Below are 18,259 nucleotides of genomic sequence, written 5' to 3' on the forward strand. Positions count from 1 at the left end.
GTCAGGATGAAGAGCCTAGCAAGGGGGCATTTATGGTGGCCAGGGCTTGATGCTGATATTGAAAGTTGGGTTTCAAAGTGTGACCCGTGCCAAGAGTCTAGGCCCAGTCCCCCCAAAACAACTCCGGCTGAGTGGGAACAGCCTGCTGGCCCTTGGTCTAGGATCCACATTGATTTTGCTGGCCCAGTGGGGTCTCAGTACTTCCTAATAGTGGTTGATGCTTTCTCCAAATGGTTGGAAATAATAGCAATGAACAACATAACCACAAGTGCCACTATCAAGGTATTGAGCAGACTGTTTGCATCCCATGGTTGCCCTGATCTATTAGTGTCTGACAATGGACCACAACTAACAGCCAGGCAATTCGAATTATTCCTAGATGGCCTAGGGGTCAGACATGCCCTCATCTCGCCTTACTCGCCCTGGGCTAACGGGTTGGCAGAACGTTACGTAAGGGTGGCAAAGGAGGCATTGCACAGGTCAGGCCCTGGAGATGTGCAACAGAACTTGGACCAATTCTTATTAACCCAGCACATTACCCCTAACTCGCACACACATGTAAGCCCTGCAGAGTTATTGATGGGGAGAAAGTTGAGGTCACCATTAGACAGGTTAAACCCAAGGTTCTGTGTGAATAATAACCAAATGTGCATGAAACCAGAAAGAGAAATGTATTTGGGTCAAAATGTATATGTAAAATGCTTTGATGGAAATGTAAACTGGATGAAGGGAATTATTGTTAAGCAAAACGCACCCAAAACTTATATTGTTAAACTGGAGGATGGTCGTTTGTGGAAACGACATATAGACCACATTCGGAAACGAACTGAAAACCAATTGCAACAACCCGCTGACTCGGACTCTCCCCCTTCAACAGACTTTTGTACATTGCCCGAACTAAGAAACACGCAAAGAGACTTATCGGGCCAGGGGGAACCATCCAGCGACGCCGAGCCATCCTCGTCCTCCGAGGCCTTCGTTGGGCCCGCCAGGCCAAGTCCGCCGCACCGGGAGAGCGGCGGCGAGCCATCCTCCACAGTCAGTGGCGAAGGAGAAAATGGACTGCGCAGGTCAGCGCGAGAGCCTCGAAGGCCTCACCGATTGGACGACTTCGTCACGTGGCTTTCTTGATGGATGAGTCCAACTATGAGGGGAGGGGTGTTGTATCCTGGAATGGCTACCTTGTAACGCTGTAAATAGTTTGTTCCTCTTTTCCAGCGCTGTCTGAGCCCAAGCAGGAAGTCGCTCCTGATTGGCTCAGACGCGGCCGGCTCTCGCTTTGGCGGGAACCGCAAAAGTATAAAAGAAGCGGTTTCTCCCTGCAGAGCCAGTCGGTACTCGCTGAACTGTCACTTTACTTGCTGAGCTGTCACTTGTTCTCTGAGCTGAATAAAAGTACCGATTGCTCAAAACCCTGTCTCTGGGTCTACTTCAGTGAGAAATATGATTCCAGTCTTGGAGAGAAAGTTACCTCTTCCTCCTTCCAGGTCAAGCTGGTTCCTTCCAAACTACAAAAAGTAAAGTGTCAAGAAAATTTGAAAAGAAGATGGGACAGAAAGACTTGGCAATAGGATGAAAGCAGAGAAAAAGTTTTACCAGTAAAGAGATGAAGAACACAAATACTTTTTTCTGTACTGATTCATGAAATCTCAATTAATGCAGATCAGAGTCAAATCATGTGATCCCATTGATAACTGTTCTTTATTAAACATTATTTTATAGATTTCCTCCCTTATTCTGAAAATTTATAAATATTCATTGTTTTTTGATTGTCCAGTGCTTTGGATTTAATTAAAAAATATGCTTGAATATTTGGAAACATAAAAACTTAGGATTCCTGGCAGTGCTTTAAAATAGCCAATAGATTTGTTTCAATGATGCTTCATGCTCTGAAGTACCTTTCCTGAATTATTTTGTTGCTTCTATCACTACAAAATCCTGATGCGAGTGACAAAAATGTTTCTGATGGCAACATTTTAGAAAACCAATACCAACATTCAGTTTAGTTCTTTTGAAACACATACAAAGTTAAATGAGAAAAAAAGATCAATATTATTCATTGTAGTAATAATTCCTTCTTTTTAGTTGAAAACACAACAATGAGGTTTATTAACAAAATAGTTACAGGTCATTGTAAAATCATTAAATAGTACGGCACCAGGACGAAAAAAATGTAATTTTGCAGCCAGGTAGAAGCTTTTATAGATTCATATAACATCCCTTATAGGTCCAAGTAAATTGTAGAACAAAATAAATCAAGTAATAGACATTATCAGAAATAAAGAAATACAGATTATTATTCTTTCTGCTTGCACTGCTTAGTGTGAGATCCACTTGTTTTGTACAATGCTTACCTAGTTTGAAAAGCTTTCAGTACATGATTTAACAAGTGTTTTATTTTCTTAACTAGCTTGTTGGAGATGCTGATTAGGTCTCAGAGGTTTCGTACCTAAAAAAAAGATTAGAATGTGGTTTTTTTAAAGATTGTATATGAAATATTTTCTATATAAAGGTGTTGATGAATAATCCAGAATAATAACACAAGGTTACCAACCCTTGTGGTAAGAAAAATGCATTGAATAGTTGATAGGGAATACATTTTATATCTAAAACAATTGTTTTCCTTATCATTTCTTCAAGGTTTGTGAGAGAAAGGCAAATATTAGTAAAATCTAATGTAACTGATAATTTAAATGTTTTAAAATAGAATAAAAACAGCACTTTAATGGGGCCCAATATGAGCACTATTTTCTTATCTTATCTAATCCTTTATAGGAAATAGTATTTTGTATAAAGTAACTCCTTACGACTGTTTTACTAAGCATTCAAAATCGTTGCTCTTTATTCAAATTATTGTCAACATACTCATTTAATTTCTTTTTATAGTCCAGAAGAGGTCTCAGGAAAAGATGTAAAGGGTTATTAGATAAAATTAAGAAATAGCATTTTGTTTAAAACTACTCTCATATAATTTAACTTGTCTTTCATATTTATGCTTGACTGACATTGATCTGCCTTAAGATAGTAAGAACTTTAATTTAAAAAATTGTTTAAATTTGTTAAAATTGATAAAACAGGGTAGTTTACAATTACTACAATATACTGCAAGAAAATTAGCATTAACATCTTTCGTACAATACAAGATGGCGAAGGGCAACTTTCTTAAATGCAGCACGACTGAATGAATGTGACACAATGTTCAATTGATCTTCTGCTCCTATAATTTATTTTTGTAGTGGTGTGTTACAAGATTACAAGATTAGTTTACTAATTTAAGTTATTTGATTCAGTGTCATGCAGCAGTGGGATAAAACAAATAGCAGCTGAAACTGGCAGAAGCTTGCTGAATTTGAAGACTGTTGATGGCATGTGTGCATGAAAAAAAGAGGAAGATATTTCGTTTAGCAGACTTAATTGCTGTCATCACACTTGCATTTCTGAAGTGCCAATCAGACCCAAAGCTTTAGCTTCTTCTGGAGACAATCCACTCTTCAATGTCCTCCTTACTGTGTAATCAGAAATAGAAAGAAAAAAAATAGTATGAATGTTCTAAAACACAAGCTGCACAATCCTACAAGGGAGCACTCAGAATTATTATTCTTGCTTTCTTTCATTTGCAGATGTGAATATGTATGACTGTGACAATATTATCATAAACTGAAAAACATGTACTTTTATTTACATTTGTATAAAGGCAAAGGATTACTTTCCTGAATAGAATAACTGTACATATAAAATATTGTACATATAAAATATATGTGAAATCAAGCCACTGCATAGCAGACAGAATACTATTTATGATAGTTTATTTATAGATTATTCCTAATTCCTTAATTCCTAGTAGAATTTAGTTTTCAGTCCAATGCTAAGCATTTTTAAAAATTTTATTTATTACATTTATATGCTGCCCATTTCACCAATAAGGTGACTGGCCTAGTAATTAAAATAAGACATTATCAGGGAAAGACTGACCTTAGATAGCCAGGTCCTATGCAACGAAGGACTTTATAGGTCAGTGATAATGAACCTTTTTTGGTTTGCATGCCAAAAGAGAGTGTGTGGGTGCGCTAGCATGCCTGCAAGTACCCACAACCCTTTCCTCCCCCCATGCATGAACATATCTCCGTGCTGCCCCTGTGTACAATCCCTCTGACCACACATGCACACAGGCTTCACTGAAGCCTGGGACTGTGAAAAAACGGACTTCTGATTCCCCGTTGTGTTGTTTTTTGCATTCTGGAGGATTCTGAGAACCTTCCTGAAGCCATGGAGTGCAAAAAACAGCTCAAGGGGAAAATGACAGTTCGGAAAACGCAGTTCTGGTTTTTCTATTGGGCTCTTTTTTGTACTCTGGAGGGTTCAGGAGAACTTCCTGAAGCCCTGGAATGCAAAACCCAGCACAATGGGCAAACTGGAAGTGCTTCCTTAAAAAAACCAGTCATGAAGGCTGATCAGCTGCCCCAGCTGCTAGCCAGGATTGCTGTAGGGCCGGGATGGTGAACCTATGGCACACGTGGCCACATATTGTACGCAGAGCCATATTGGAGGGCACGTAAGACTTTGCCATGATTCAGCTCCAGCGCGCCAGTTGATTTTTGGCCTTGTGAAGTTTTATTCTCTGGACACTACAGGGAATCTTCCCTGAAGCCCCGGGAATCTCCCAACAAACAAACTAGATGTTCAGAAAAATGCATTTCCGGTTTTCCATTGTGTTGTTTTTTGTACTCTGGAGGGTTCAGGGAAGCTTCCTGAAGCCCCAGAGTGCAAAAAAAGCACAATGGGTAAACTTAATTTGTTCCGTGACCAGGTTCTTAAGTAGAAAAGTTTGTATCAATGTAAAAACAAATAATGCATGCAAACCCATTAGGAAAGAAATAAAAGATTGTAATTTGGGTGGGAGGAGAAGGAGGAAGAAGAGGAGGAGGAAGAAGACAGTTGCTGTTGAAGGAAGAAGGTGAGGTGAATAAAAAAATCTGAAACTTTAAGGCTTAAAACAAAAAAAGAAAGACTCTGAGGCGGCGAGGAGGAGCACGTGCCTCCCATCCACCCGGCACGCGGCTACCTCCCATACACTGCGCCAGAGAGAGAAATCCAGGCGGGTGAAAGGCTGCTGCTGCTGCTGCCTGCTTCCTCTTCCTTCCCATGCTGAAGGGTTACCCTCTCCTCTCACTTGCTCGCTTTGTAGCTGGTGCCTTTCCTTCACTATGGTGACTCCTCGGTTTGACTGAAGCAGAGTCTTTTCGGCCGGGGTGAAGTGCCCCCATTTGCCTTTCCGAGCCCAGATGCTCCAGCAGGCAACCTTGCGTCAGGTGTGTGGGAAGCAGCACGAAGGAGGCACTACAGCAAAGTGGTTTATAGACTCTCCAAGCGCCCAGAGAAAGGAAGATGCTCCATTCGCTCTGGGCTGCCCAGAGCAAAGGGAGCGTTTCTTTCCTCTGGGCGCTGGCAGAGGTTTATTTCCTCTCCAAGTGCTCAGAGAAAGGAAAATGTTTTGTTCATTCTGGACTGTCAAAGACTCCTTAAGCACCACCGAAAGACTCCTCTGGCAGCCCAGAAAAGGCCGAGATGGCCAGGATTAAAGGGAGAATGGCAGGAAACTGGCTGGGCCTTCGTGCCGCTCTCAAATTTCCTGGGAATTTTTTCCGGGCTCGGGTTCTTAAGTAGAAAATGGTTCTTAAGAAGAGGAAAAAAAATCTTGAATACCCGATTCTTATCTAGAAAAGTTCTTAAGTAGAGGTACCACTGTACGTTTTCCGAACTTCTGGTTTGCCAATTGTGCTGTTTTTTGCACTTCAGAGGTTCAGGAAGCTTCCCTGAACCCTTTGGAATGCAAAAAACAGCACAACGGTAACCTGGAAGTGTGTTTTCTCAAACTTTCAGTTTGCCGGTTTGGACATTTTTTCCCCACCCATCAGGCTTTAGAAAAGCCTGTGTGCATGCGGGGTGTGTGTGTGTACCAAGGGGGGATTGGGCATGCGTGGTTGGGAGGGAAGGGGTGTGGACAGGTGTATGCATGCTAGCACCCTCACACAAACCCATTTTGGCACACGATTCAAAAAAGCTTCGCCATTACTGCTGTAGGGAGCATTCCCACTGGTCAACTTCTGGGTTGTCTATGTGCATGTGATGTAGAGAAGAATCCAAACATCTTTTATTTTGTTTTGTTTATAGACAATGAATATTAGTTCAGCTTACTTGACTTCCTATTTGCTCTTGATCGCTTTCTTTCTTTGGGCACTACACGCTGACTTGGTACTTGTGTGGCAGATTTAACAATACGATCCATTATCTCATCTGCTGCATTGTCTGTAGCATTAGTCAAATCATCATTGTTAGGATTCCATGAGCCTGCATTGCCTGGAAAATATAAGCCAAAATAGTTAATGAAATTATATTCAACATGGCTGAGTATATTAGACAGTAATTCCGTGGAGGCCATAGGCCTTTTAAGGAATTACAAATCAATGAGAAAGATATATTACTTCTGGGTTTGTCTGAAACATCACTATCAATTAGTGGTGCAGTGGTTAAACTCCAGGCAAACTCTACTCATAGCCTAGAATTATATTCCGACAGAACTCCATGGTTTACTAGTCTTCTATCCTTCTGAGGCTGGTAAAATGAAGACCCAGATGTTGGGGGCAATATGCAAATAATACTTACTTTCTAAACTGCCCATGGGATATGAGAATTATATAAATCTAAATTCTATTGCTATCAGATATCCTGACAGAATTTTGACCAATCTCATACATGGGGCAATCAAAGTTTCGATTATTACACAGGTCTACCAAAAATATTTTTTGTAATCATCGCAGTTGATCTTGTACTTTTCTGAATCAGTTTTTTGTTCTGATTTCAAAATGTACATAGATATTCTGTAGCAAGTATAGTTTCCACTGAGCAGCATCATTATTAAAAGGTATAGAAAATATACTGGCGACATTAAGAAAACAGTAATCTACGTATCAGAAAAAAATGCTTGATCTTACAAACAGTTTTTATTGAACCAAAATAATTTCACAGGCAAATAGAAACCAAAATATGAGCAAAAATTAAAAGTCCTTGACATTAGATTGTCGTTGATATGATTTTTCAGGGTTGTCCTATATAACATCCAACAGTAATCTGCCATCAAGTCACTCCAAAAACCCTGGTTCCATTTACTTTAATATCCTGGTGAAACTGCTCATCTTGTTCATCGCTTACACCCCCAAGATTTGGAGAGGAGAAATCTAAATCATCCGATGACACGGGATAAGTTACCATCAGTATGCTAATGACACTCAACTATATATCTCCACCCCGTGTCCACTCAGTGAAGCAGTGGAAGTGATGTGCCGATGTCTGGAGGCTGTTAGAGTCTGGATGGGTACTAACAAGCTCAAACTCAATCCCAAAACGACGGAGTGGCTGTGGGTGCTGCCTCCCAAGGACACTTCCATCTATCCATCCATCACCCGGGGGGACGGATGACTTCTGACCCCCTCAGAGAAGGTTTGCAACTTGAGCGTTCTCCTCGATGCACAGCTGACTTTGGACCATCATCTTTTGGCTGTGGCGAGGAGGGCATTTGCCCAGGTCCGCCTGGTGTATCAGTTGTGGCCCTATTTGGATAGGGAGTCTCTACTCACAGCCACTGTTCCTGCTAAGGTACGCCCCGCACGCTAGCGCTTGCGATAATAATCTGCTGTGCAGGATTTTCAACTTCAGCGCAGACACCCAACATAGAAGCTGCAGGAACCTAAGGCTCTGCGGAGGAGATTCCCTTCCGGCTCTTTACAGAGACTGGTTAGCCTGAACTCATGTTACCCGCCTCCCACTGAGCAAAGAACTCCAGGGGTCTGAGTGTCTTTTACCCTTTATTTGCTTCCAGATTGCTGCTGCTGACACCTACTCGTATCTTTTTTCCCTAACAAACCCTGCCTCTAATACTGAGACTCTTTATCCCATTAATTCAGAGGGCCATGGAAGCTCTGCCCATAGGATCACTTTTGTACTCCATTGGTCAGCCCACTCTGTCATTTAATTTTGGTCTTTCCTGAGCGCTTCCATTGGAGGGTTATGAGAGAGGAAGTGGCCCCAGATTGGCAGTCAGCCAGAGAAGGGGATGTTTGAATGAAGAGTTCCAATTCATTATTAAAGTGAAAAAAAACCTTAGACCAGGAGTCTCTAACCTTGGCAACTTTAAGACTTGTGGACTTTAACTCCTAGAATTCTGTTGCCAAGATTGGAGACACCCTGCCTTAGAGAGCTACTTTCAGTTTCACTTTCAACCTGGAAGCACAGTTCTTTATCATCTATGGTATAATTTTACTCCCTGCAGCTAGACATTACTTAGCAGGCTCAAATTAAATATTTTTGACACAGTATGAGAGAAAAAAGAAGGAAAAACAGGATGATTAGCAGCCAAATGGATGGACTCAGTTGCAGCAATGAAAGGTACATTGTTTGAAAATCTAAAGAAATAGGTTGAGAACGTCATCATGGAGAAAACATGTAGTCACTCCAATAAGAGACTTTCCTATTGAATGCTCTTTCTTCTGCCTCTTCTAAATAAGAAATTGTATTTTACCAGTTAGTTCCATAAGAGAGATTTGTTTAAAAGGAAAAGTTCTGTTTGAAATAAGCAAATATATTCTATATACTGTTTAATATAATAATAATAATAATAATAATAATAATAATAATAATAATAATAATAATAATTTATTAGATTTGTATGCCGCCCCTCTCCAAAGACTCGGAGTGGCTCACAACAGTAATATATCACTATTCAGCATATATCACTATTCAGTTATAATAATAACAGTATACAATGTAACAAATCTAATATTAAGAATTATCTAAAACCCCTCATTTAAAAATCATACAACACAAACATATCATACATAAACTATATAAGCCCGGGGGAGATATTTCAATTCCCCCATGTCTGGCGATATAGGTGGGTCTTGAGCAATTTACGAAAAGCAAGGAGGGTGGGGACAGTTCTGATCTCTGGGGGGAGTTGGTTCCAGAGGGCCGGGGCCACCACAGAGAAGGCTCTTCCCCTGGGGCCCGCCAGATGACATTGTTTAGTCAACAGGACCCGGAGAAGGCCAACTCTGTGGGACCTTATCGGTCACTGGGATTCGTGCGGCAGAAGACGATCCCGGAGATATTCTGGTCTGATGCCAGGTAGGGCTTTATAGGTCATTACCAACACTTTGAATTGTGACTGGAAACTGACCGGCAGGCAATGCAAGCCACGGAGTGTTGAAGAAACGTGGGTGAACCTAGGTAACCCCACAATGGCTCTCACGGCCGCACGATCTGAAGTTTCTGAACACTTTTCAAAGGTATTCCAAATGTGGTCTCACCAGCACTCTATATAGCGGGATCATAATCTCCCTCTTCCTGCTTGTTATACCTCTAGCTATGCAGACAAGCATCCTACTTGCTTTCCCTACTGCCTGACTGCACTGTTCACCCATTTTGAGACTGTCAGAAATCACTACCCGTAAATCCTTTTCTTCTGAAGTTTTTGCTAACACAGAACTGCCAATACAATACTCAGATTGAGGATTCCTTTTCCCCAAGTGCATTATTTTACATTTGGAAACATTAAACTGCAGTTTCCATTGCTTTGACCATTTATCTAGTAAAGCTAAATCATTTACCATATTACAGACCCCTCCAGGAATATCAACCCTATAGCACACTTTAGAGTCATTGGCAAATAGGCAAACCTTCCCTACCAAACCTTCCCCTATGTCACTCACAAACATATTAAAAAGAATAGGACCCAGAACAGACCCTTGTGGCACACCGCTTGTAACCTGTCTCTGCTCAGAATACTCACCATTAACAATAACTCTCTGATGTCTACTCTTCAGCCAGCTGCAAATCCATTGAACTATCCAGGGATTAAGTCCAATCTTCACTAATTTATCTATCAGCTCCTTATGTGGAACAGTATCAAAGGCTTCACTTCTGTTCTTTGCTACCTAGCAGTCTCTCCCAACCCTCTTTTGAGAGGACTGCTCTGATTGGGTTCCCAAATTAGCTTTTAAAGGATTAGCTTGTTGTGAGGCAAGGAGTTCCACCAGCCAATTTAGCAGCTCAAGAATTTGACCGGAAGACCAATTCTCCTGCTTGCGAAGAGGGTTGGACTAGATGGTCTCTGAGGTCTCCTCCCTCTCTATCATTCTGTTTCATTCTCCTGCTTGAGCTGGGGGTCAGACTAGATGGCCTCTGAGGTTCCCTCCATCTCTATCATTCTGTTTCATTCTCCTGCTTGAGCTGGGGGGGGTCAGACTAGATGGCCTCTGCAGTCCCCTCCATTCTCCTGCTTGAGCTGGGGGTCAGACTAGATGGCCATGGAGGTCCCTTCCCTCTCTATCATTCTGTAAGTCTCCTGAATGAGAAGGTGGGTCAGACTAGATGGCCACCGAGGTCCCTTCCCCTCTATCATTATGTAAGTCTCCTGAATGAGAAGGGGGGTCAGACTAGATGGCCACCGAGGCCCCTTCCCTCTCTCTGTAAGTCTCCTGAATGAGAAGGGGGGTCAGACTAGATGGCCACCAAGGTCCCTTCCCTCTCTATCCTTCTATAAGTCTCCTGAATGAGAAGGGGGGTCAGGTCAGACTAGATGGCCACCGAGGTCCCTTCCCTCTCTATCATTCTGTAAGTCTCCTGAATGAGAAGGGGGGGGTCAGACTAGTTGGCCACCGAGGTCCCTTCCCTCTCTATCATTAGCCCTTAAAATTCTTTCAATTTTCCTGCTCCAGATCGTGCTGTTAGCGGGTTTAGGGCATTTTGCCTCTGCCAGTTGGACGAAGCTCTTTCTTCCGCAGAAGCTGATCGGCCGCTGCTTTCTCTCCCTCGCCAAAGGCTTCGTCCAACTGGCAGAGGCAAAATGCCCTAAACCCGCTAACAGCACGATCTGGAGCATGAAAATTGAAAGAATTTTAAGGGCTAATTCTAGCTGCACAAGAACAAATTCTTTCAAAGTCAGAATTGAGAAGACAGCAGCAAGACAGCAAATACTACTTCTGCAAAGAAGCTGAAGAAATAGTGGACCACCTGACTAATTGTTGTAGGAAGATCGCATTGTATCCACAATAAAAGGCATGGCAAAGTAGCAACAATGATGCATTGGAAAATTTCAAGCAATACAATCTTTATTTATTTATTTATTTTATTTATTACTTAGATTTGTATGCTGCCCCTCTCCGAAGACTCTGCTTGCAAGCAAGAACTGGTAAGACCGCAAAATACAGATAGAAGATGCTAAAGGAATTTCAGAATTCAAATCAATAGGAACCTTCCATATAACATGTCAGATTAAAAAATTGTAAATAAGAGAAAGAAAAAAAGTCTGCTTATTGGATGTGGCAGTGCCTGGAGACATAGGAAAAGAAGAGAAAGAATGGGAGAAAATCACTAAATTAGAAAGAACTGCAAAAAGAAATAGATTGACTATGGGGGGAAAAAGCAAAGCAAAGATTGTACCAATATTAAGATAGGCACCTTGCTTGCAATCCCAAAACAATTGGAACATCATTTCTATACAATAGACGTTGACAAAATTGTCATCAGTCAACTGCAAAAAGGCAGCTTTTATTCGGAACAGCTTATATCCTGTGACAATATAAGGATAATATACAATTACAGTGGTACCTCTACTTAAGAACTTAATTTGTTCCGTGATCAGGTTCTTAAGTAGAACAGTTTGTAAGTCGAAGCAATTTTTTGCATAGGAATCAATGTAAAAGCAAATAATGTGTGCAAACCCATTAGAAAAGAAACAAAAGCTCAGAATTTGGGTAGGAGGAGGAGGAAGAACGGGAGGAGGACAGTTGCTGCCGAAGGAAGAAGGTGAGGTGAGGGGAATCAAAAACCCCCCAAATTTAAGGCTTAAATTAAAAAGGGACTCTGGGGTGGCAAGGAGGAGCACGTGCCTCCCATACACCCGGTGCGAGACTGTCTCCCATACACTGCACCAGAGAGAGAAATCCAGACAGGTGAGAGGGGGGAAGCTCCTTTGACCGAAAGGCGGCTGCTGCTGCTACTTGCTTCCTCTTCCTTCCCACGCTGAAGGGCTCCCTGCTTCTCTCGCTCCCTTTGTAGCTGGCGCTTTTCCTTCACTGTGGTGACTCCTCGGTTTAGCTGAAGCCAAGCTGATTTGGCCGGGGCAAAGCGCCCCTTTTGCCTTTCCCTGCCCAGATGCTCCGGGAGGCAACCTCGCACCGGGTATGTGGGAGGCAGCGCAAGGGAGTCACCACAATGGAGTGGGCTGCCCAGAGCGAAGGGAACGTTTCTTTTCTCTGGGCACTGGCAATAGTTTATTCCCTCTCTAAATGCCCAGAGAAAGGAAAATGTTTCATTCGCTCTGGACTGCCAAAGCCTCTTTAAGTGCCACTGAAAGGCCCCTCTGTCAGCCCAGAAAAGCCCGAGATGGCTGGGATTAAAAGGGGAATGGCCGGACCTTTGTGCTGCTCTCAAGTTTCCTGAGAATTTTTTTCCGGGCTCAGGTTCTTAAGTAGAAAATGGTTCTTAAGAAGAAGCAAAAAAATCTTGAACACCCAGTTCTTATCTAGTAAAGTTTTAAGTAGAGGCATTCTTAAGTTGAGGTACTACTGTATAGGATAATATAATATACGGTAAGTTTTTAGGATAAATAGGGTTTTATAATTTTTTTAGATTTTTAATATTAGATTTCTTATACACTTTGTATTGTATTTATTCTGTTATACACTGCCCTGAGTGGGTTGAGAAGGGTGGCATAGAAATCTAATTAAATAAATAAATATCTGTAATACCATCAAACAGCCACATCTGCCTATCTCAGATCTTTGGGAAGGAATTGATAGGTGGAGAGAACTGCTGAATCCAGCCTAAACCTTTGTTTGTATGACAAATTATAAAAATAAAAACAGAATGAATCACAACTCCTCACATAAATCCAAATTACTCACTTTGATTTGCCCTGGATCGAGTGCGTATTCCTAACGCAATATTCTCTCCAGTTGGAGATGATGTCTTGAGAACAGCTTTCATGTTCTCATGTTCTACAGCGCCTTCAGTATCCTGGAGCCCTTGCAGTTGATTGTGAGGTGTTGGAGAGCTACTAGAGAATTTTCCACACTGTGAAAACAAGAAAAGAAACTAATCATTTTTAGATTTAATTCTTCAGTTCTAGATCAATTAAAAAAGAGTTCAATCCTTAGTAGATTTTATTCATGCTGAATTTCTAGAAATACGTTTTTATAATTTTTAAATTTTATTTCTTAAAATACAAACTTACGAAGAAAAAAGGGACAGCTGCAAAGCAAAAATTAAGCAAGACAAATGATGCATATAATGCACATGTATTATCCCCCCCAATAATAACTTGCCCTTCCCCTTAAAAATAGATCTTTAATTTATGAACTGTCAGCTCTATTTGCCTAACTAAATTGACTTACCATCTATTTAATGTAAAAAAAGTTAATAAGTAATAACGAAACTAAACTTCAAAATCCTCTATTGATAATCTATTAACGGTCCTTGGAAGAAGCCAATTATCTAGGCCCTCGGCAGTCAGGATTCAGATCCGGCTAAAGCACGGAAACTGCTTTGGTTGCGCTGATCTTTGGCGGGCCCGGGACGGGTTTATCCTGTGTCCTGGTACTTCTTGACCTCTCAGCAGCTTTCGATACCATCGATCATGGTATCCTTCTGCACCAACTGGAGGGGCTGGGAGTGGGGGGTGCTGTTCTACGGTGGTTCTCCTCCTATCTTTCTGGTCTGTCGCAGTCAGTGTTAGCAGGGGGGCAGAGGTCAACTCCTAGGTCCCTACCTTATGGGGTTCCTCAGGGGTCGGTCCTCTCCCCCCTGCTGTTTAATATCTATATGAAACTGCTGGGTGAGATCATCCAAGGGCATGGGGTGAGTTACCACCCGTACGCTGGCGACACTCAGCTGTACATTTCCACCCCATGTCCACTCAGCGAAGCAGTGGAAGTGATGTGTCGGTGTCTGGAGGCTGTCAGAGTCTGGATGGGTACGAACAGACTCAGACTCAATCCAGACAAGACGGAGTAGCTGTGGGTACTGCCTCCCAAGGACACGTCCATCTGTCTGTCCATTACCCTGGGGAGGAATTATTGACCCCCTGAGAGAGGGTTCACAATTTGGCGTCTTCCTCGATCCACAGCTAACTTTAGAACACCATCTTTAGCTGTGGCCCAGGTTCGCCTGGTGCACCAGTTACGGCCCTATTTGGACAGGGAGTCTTTGCTCACGGTCACTCATGCCCTTATCACCTCGAGGTTCAAGTACTGCAATGCTCTCTACATGGGGCTACCTTTGAAGAGTGTTTGGAAACTTCAGATCGTCTAAAATGCAGCTGCGTGAGTGGTTTGGGCCTGCCAAGAAATGCCCATATCTTGTCATCACTCTGCGGACTGAACTGGCTGCCGATCTTCCGGACACAATTCAAAGTGTTGGTTATGACCTATAAAGCCCTAGATGGCACTCCACCATCTTGGTGCTCCTTAAGCTCTCAGTGGCTTTTGATATCATTGACCATGGTATCCTGCGATGGTTGGAGAGAGTGGAAGTGGGGGGCACCATTCTCCTGTGATTCTCCTCCTATCTCTCCGATCATTGTAGTCAATGTTGGTGGGGGGACGGAGATCGACTCCTAGGCCACTGCAGGGATTGGTTCTCTCCCCCCTGCTATTTAACATTTACATGAAACCATGTAGATGGTGAAACCATCCGAGGACATGGGGTGAGGTATCATTTGTACACTGATGATACCCAGCTTTACATCTTCACCCCATGCCAATTTAGTGAAGTGGTGGACATGATGTGCCAGTTCCTGGAGACTGTTAGGGTCTGGATGAGTATTAATAGAATCAAGCTCAACCCAGACAAGACTGAAAGGCTGTGGGCATTGCCTCTTAAGGACAGTTTGATCCATCCATCCTTGACTCTAGGGGGGTAAATATTAATTCCTGCAGAGCGGGTCCGCAACTCGGGTGTCCTCTTAGATATGTAGCTGAGACTAGACCACTATCTCTCAGCTGCAGCTATGGGTTTTTTTTGCACAGGTCCATCTTGTGCCCCAGTTGTGGCCCTACTTGGATCAGGAATCTCTGCTCACAGTCACTCATGCCCTTATCACATCACGTCTTGATTATTGAAATGTGCTCTACATGGGGCTATCCCATGTTCAGAGACTACAGTTTGGTCCAAAATATAGTTGCATGAACTGTTGTGGGTATACCTAGATAAACCCATGTTACATCAATGCTTCGTGCCCTGCATTGGCTCCCAATAGATCCCCCGACACAATTCAAGGTGTTGGTTGGTTATTACCTTTAAAGTCCTACAGAGTCGGACTTCTCATGGTTCCTCCAGCCAGGCAATGCTGACTGGTGGGACCACGCAGGAGGGCCTTCTCTGTGATGGCTCCAGCTTTATGGATTCAACTCACCCCTGTGATCTGTACGATCCCCACCCTCCTGGCCTTCTAAAATATGGTAAAAACATGGCTTTTCCGTCAGGCCTGGAGTTGGTGAATGGTTTCATCTTGTCCTGACTGAATGGATGAATGTTTTAATTAAGGATTCTAAAAATTGTTTCATTATTTTTTACACTGCTTTTTTTATACTGCTGTTTATTCATTTATTAAATTTGTATGCCGTCCCTCTCTGCAGACTCAGGGCGGCTCACAGCAATAGCTGCCCAGAGCCTGTAAGGAGTTGGGCGGCCTACAAATCGCATTAATAAATTAATCATAAATACTATCACCCTTGCTCCATACAATCCCCCCCTCCCAGTTTCCTACGTCGTAAATGTGGCAGGCCTGAAGATTTAAGGCAAAAGATGACTTCCATGCCTGACACTAGTATAATACTTAGGTTGAGTTGTGACTGTTATTAAATAATAAATCTTTTATCTAATTTTTCATTTAGAACCTATAAGTTGAAAGGTATTTTTTTCAAACAATGAGGTAGGGAGTGATAGAAAAGAAGGAAAACTCAGATATAAAGTAGGAGATATAAGAAACATACCCAAGGTTTAAAGGATTCAAATGCCTATACATAAACCTTCAAAGTTTGGGGAACAAACAAGGTGAACTTGAAGTACTAGTACACTAGGTATGATATAGTTGTCATTATCAAAACGTGGTGGGATGAAATGCATGCCTGAATGTATTGATATAAGGCTACTGTTCAAAAGAAAGAGCCCTAACAAAAGAGATGGAGTTGCATTACATATAAGAGATCACTATATATCTGAAGAAATGTACAAAACCAAGAGTGAAAACCTCCTAGAAGGCAATATAAAAAGAAAAAAGAATGGCATTACCAAAGGTATATACAACAGGCCAACCAAGCAGAAGAAATAGGTAGACTTTTTACCTAACCAATTAGCAATTATACGTAGGAAACACACACAGTAATAATGGGGAATTTAACTACCCTGACATTAAATGGGAGATCAAAGCATTTCCTAACCAATCTAGCTCATAACTTTGTCATCCAAAAGGTAGAAGAAGTAACTAGTGTGATAGCTATATTGGATTTAATTCTTACAAATAGAGAAGAAGTGATAGAGAGGGTTGAAGTTGCCAAAATTTTAGTGGGGGAGTGACCATGTCATATTGGAATTCAATATAATGCAACATAAATAATAAAACTAGTGTTTTAGAGTTTAAAAGAGATTATTTTAATAAACAGAGTTTTGGAAGGATTCCATGACTGAAAATCTTAATTGGGAAAACAATTCAAGCTTTGGAAACTGAAAAATGTGACTATAAAAACTCAGTCCAGCTCAATATCAATGAAAAAGAAAAAGATGTAAGAAGCCAACATCATTAATAAAAAATTGAAGTACAAAAATGGAAAGAGGAACACATAAACCAAGGCAGAATACCAACAAATAGCTCAAACTTGTAAAGATGAAGTGAGAAATGTGAAGGCTCAGAATGAAGTAACACTTGCAAAAATTGGCAAAATAGAAATAGCAATAGCACTTAGACCTCTTCACAGTGCTTTACAGAGCTCTCTAAATGGTTTACAGAGTTAGCATATTGTCCCCAACAATCTGGGTCCTCATTTTACCGACATTGGAAGGATGAAAGCTGAGTCGAACTTGGAGCAGGTCAAGATCAAAACTATTTACAAACATTTGGGATCATCAAAAGTTGTGACATACCTAGGCGATTTTAAGTTGGTTATTTTAATATAATTAGATGTGGTTGTTAAGTAACTACAGTACATAAATATTGTAACTGTTTAACATTTTGTTTGTTTCATTTTTAGGGCCAGTCAAATTTTTCAACTTTCAAGTTGTAGGTGCTTCATCACTGTAGGTTTTAAAGAAAAGACTAGATTGCCACAGGTGCTTTTTTTCAGGAGGTAACTGGAATTTTGTTTTTTTTCTTTTTAAGTGCTCTGAAGTTTGTTGTTGTTAGGCAACAAAAATTAAACGTACAGCTACAGATTACTGTATTTTTTGGCATATAAGATGCACCAGAGAATAAGACACACTTTAGTTTTGGGAGAAGAAAACAAGGATAAAAGGCCTTTGCTTCCTAGCAATTTGCCAAACAGCAAACAGTACAGATGTTTACTATGTATTTCTATCATGTGTGCCTGACCCATAAGAAGCAAAGAATTGGAGAAATATACATTATGGCACTATATTAATCTCATAAAGTTTTTTAAAATGTAATTACTCTAACTCCTCCCAATTATTTTTTACTAGATCTATTCCAAACATGACTAAATCAGGGTTTAACTCAGCTGCCTTATCTACAGTTTTAGTTTCACTTTCATTTTATCAGGTGGGCTTGCCAGGCAAGTTCAATCATCATCTGAGTGTTGGGAGGCAGATAATTAGTGGTTTGTACTAATTAGACTGCTGTTTGCTGGAAGTAGGTAAATTACTCTTTGGGGGTACTCTGGATGGGACTACATTTGGTCTATAAGTCGCACCCAAGTTTTCACCCTCTTTTGGAGGATAAAAAGGTGCCTCTTATACTTTGAAAAATAGTCGGTAAAACTAAATGCATTAAATGCATGAAGGATTCTTGGTGGACAATCACTTGAAGTGGTTCAAGCAAAATATAAACATTATTTAGAGATTATTTGCAATATTGATTGCAAATTTAAAACATTAAAAATTCTTATAACATATGGAAATAATTGTTAATCTGAAACATATGTAAGAAAAAAGCTATATGTGGAGAAGTCTACCTTAGTTTTCAGACCATTAA

General features: G+C 41.3%; 1 protein-coding gene across 4 annotated transcripts in view; it reads right to left on the reverse strand.

Annotated features, from left to right (window-relative positions):
- Nucleotides 1-2,059: 2,059 nt before the first annotated feature.
- Nucleotides 2,060-18,259, reverse strand: part of FHOD3 (formin homology 2 domain containing 3) — a 363,967-nt gene continuing 347,767 nt past the window's right edge. For all 4 annotated transcript variants that reach the window (XM_070728908.1, XM_070728906.1, XM_070728907.1 and 1 more), the window contains 3 exons: nucleotides 12,963-13,131; nucleotides 6,196-6,357; nucleotides 2,060-3,506 (listed from right to left, as the gene is read on the reverse strand). In XM_070728908.1, coding sequence (XP_070585009.1) covers nucleotides 3,424-3,506; nucleotides 6,196-6,357; nucleotides 12,963-13,131 — 414 coding nt within the window. In that variant the 3' untranslated portion in view covers nucleotides 2,060-3,423. The remainder of the gene's footprint in view (nucleotides 3,507-6,195; nucleotides 6,358-12,962; nucleotides 13,132-18,259) is intronic.

Source organism: Erythrolamprus reginae, chromosome Z, assembly GCF_031021105.1.
Source record: "Erythrolamprus reginae isolate rEryReg1 chromosome Z, rEryReg1.hap1, whole genome shotgun sequence".
Lineage (NCBI taxonomy): Eukaryota > Metazoa > Chordata > Lepidosauria > Squamata > Dipsadidae > Erythrolamprus > Erythrolamprus reginae.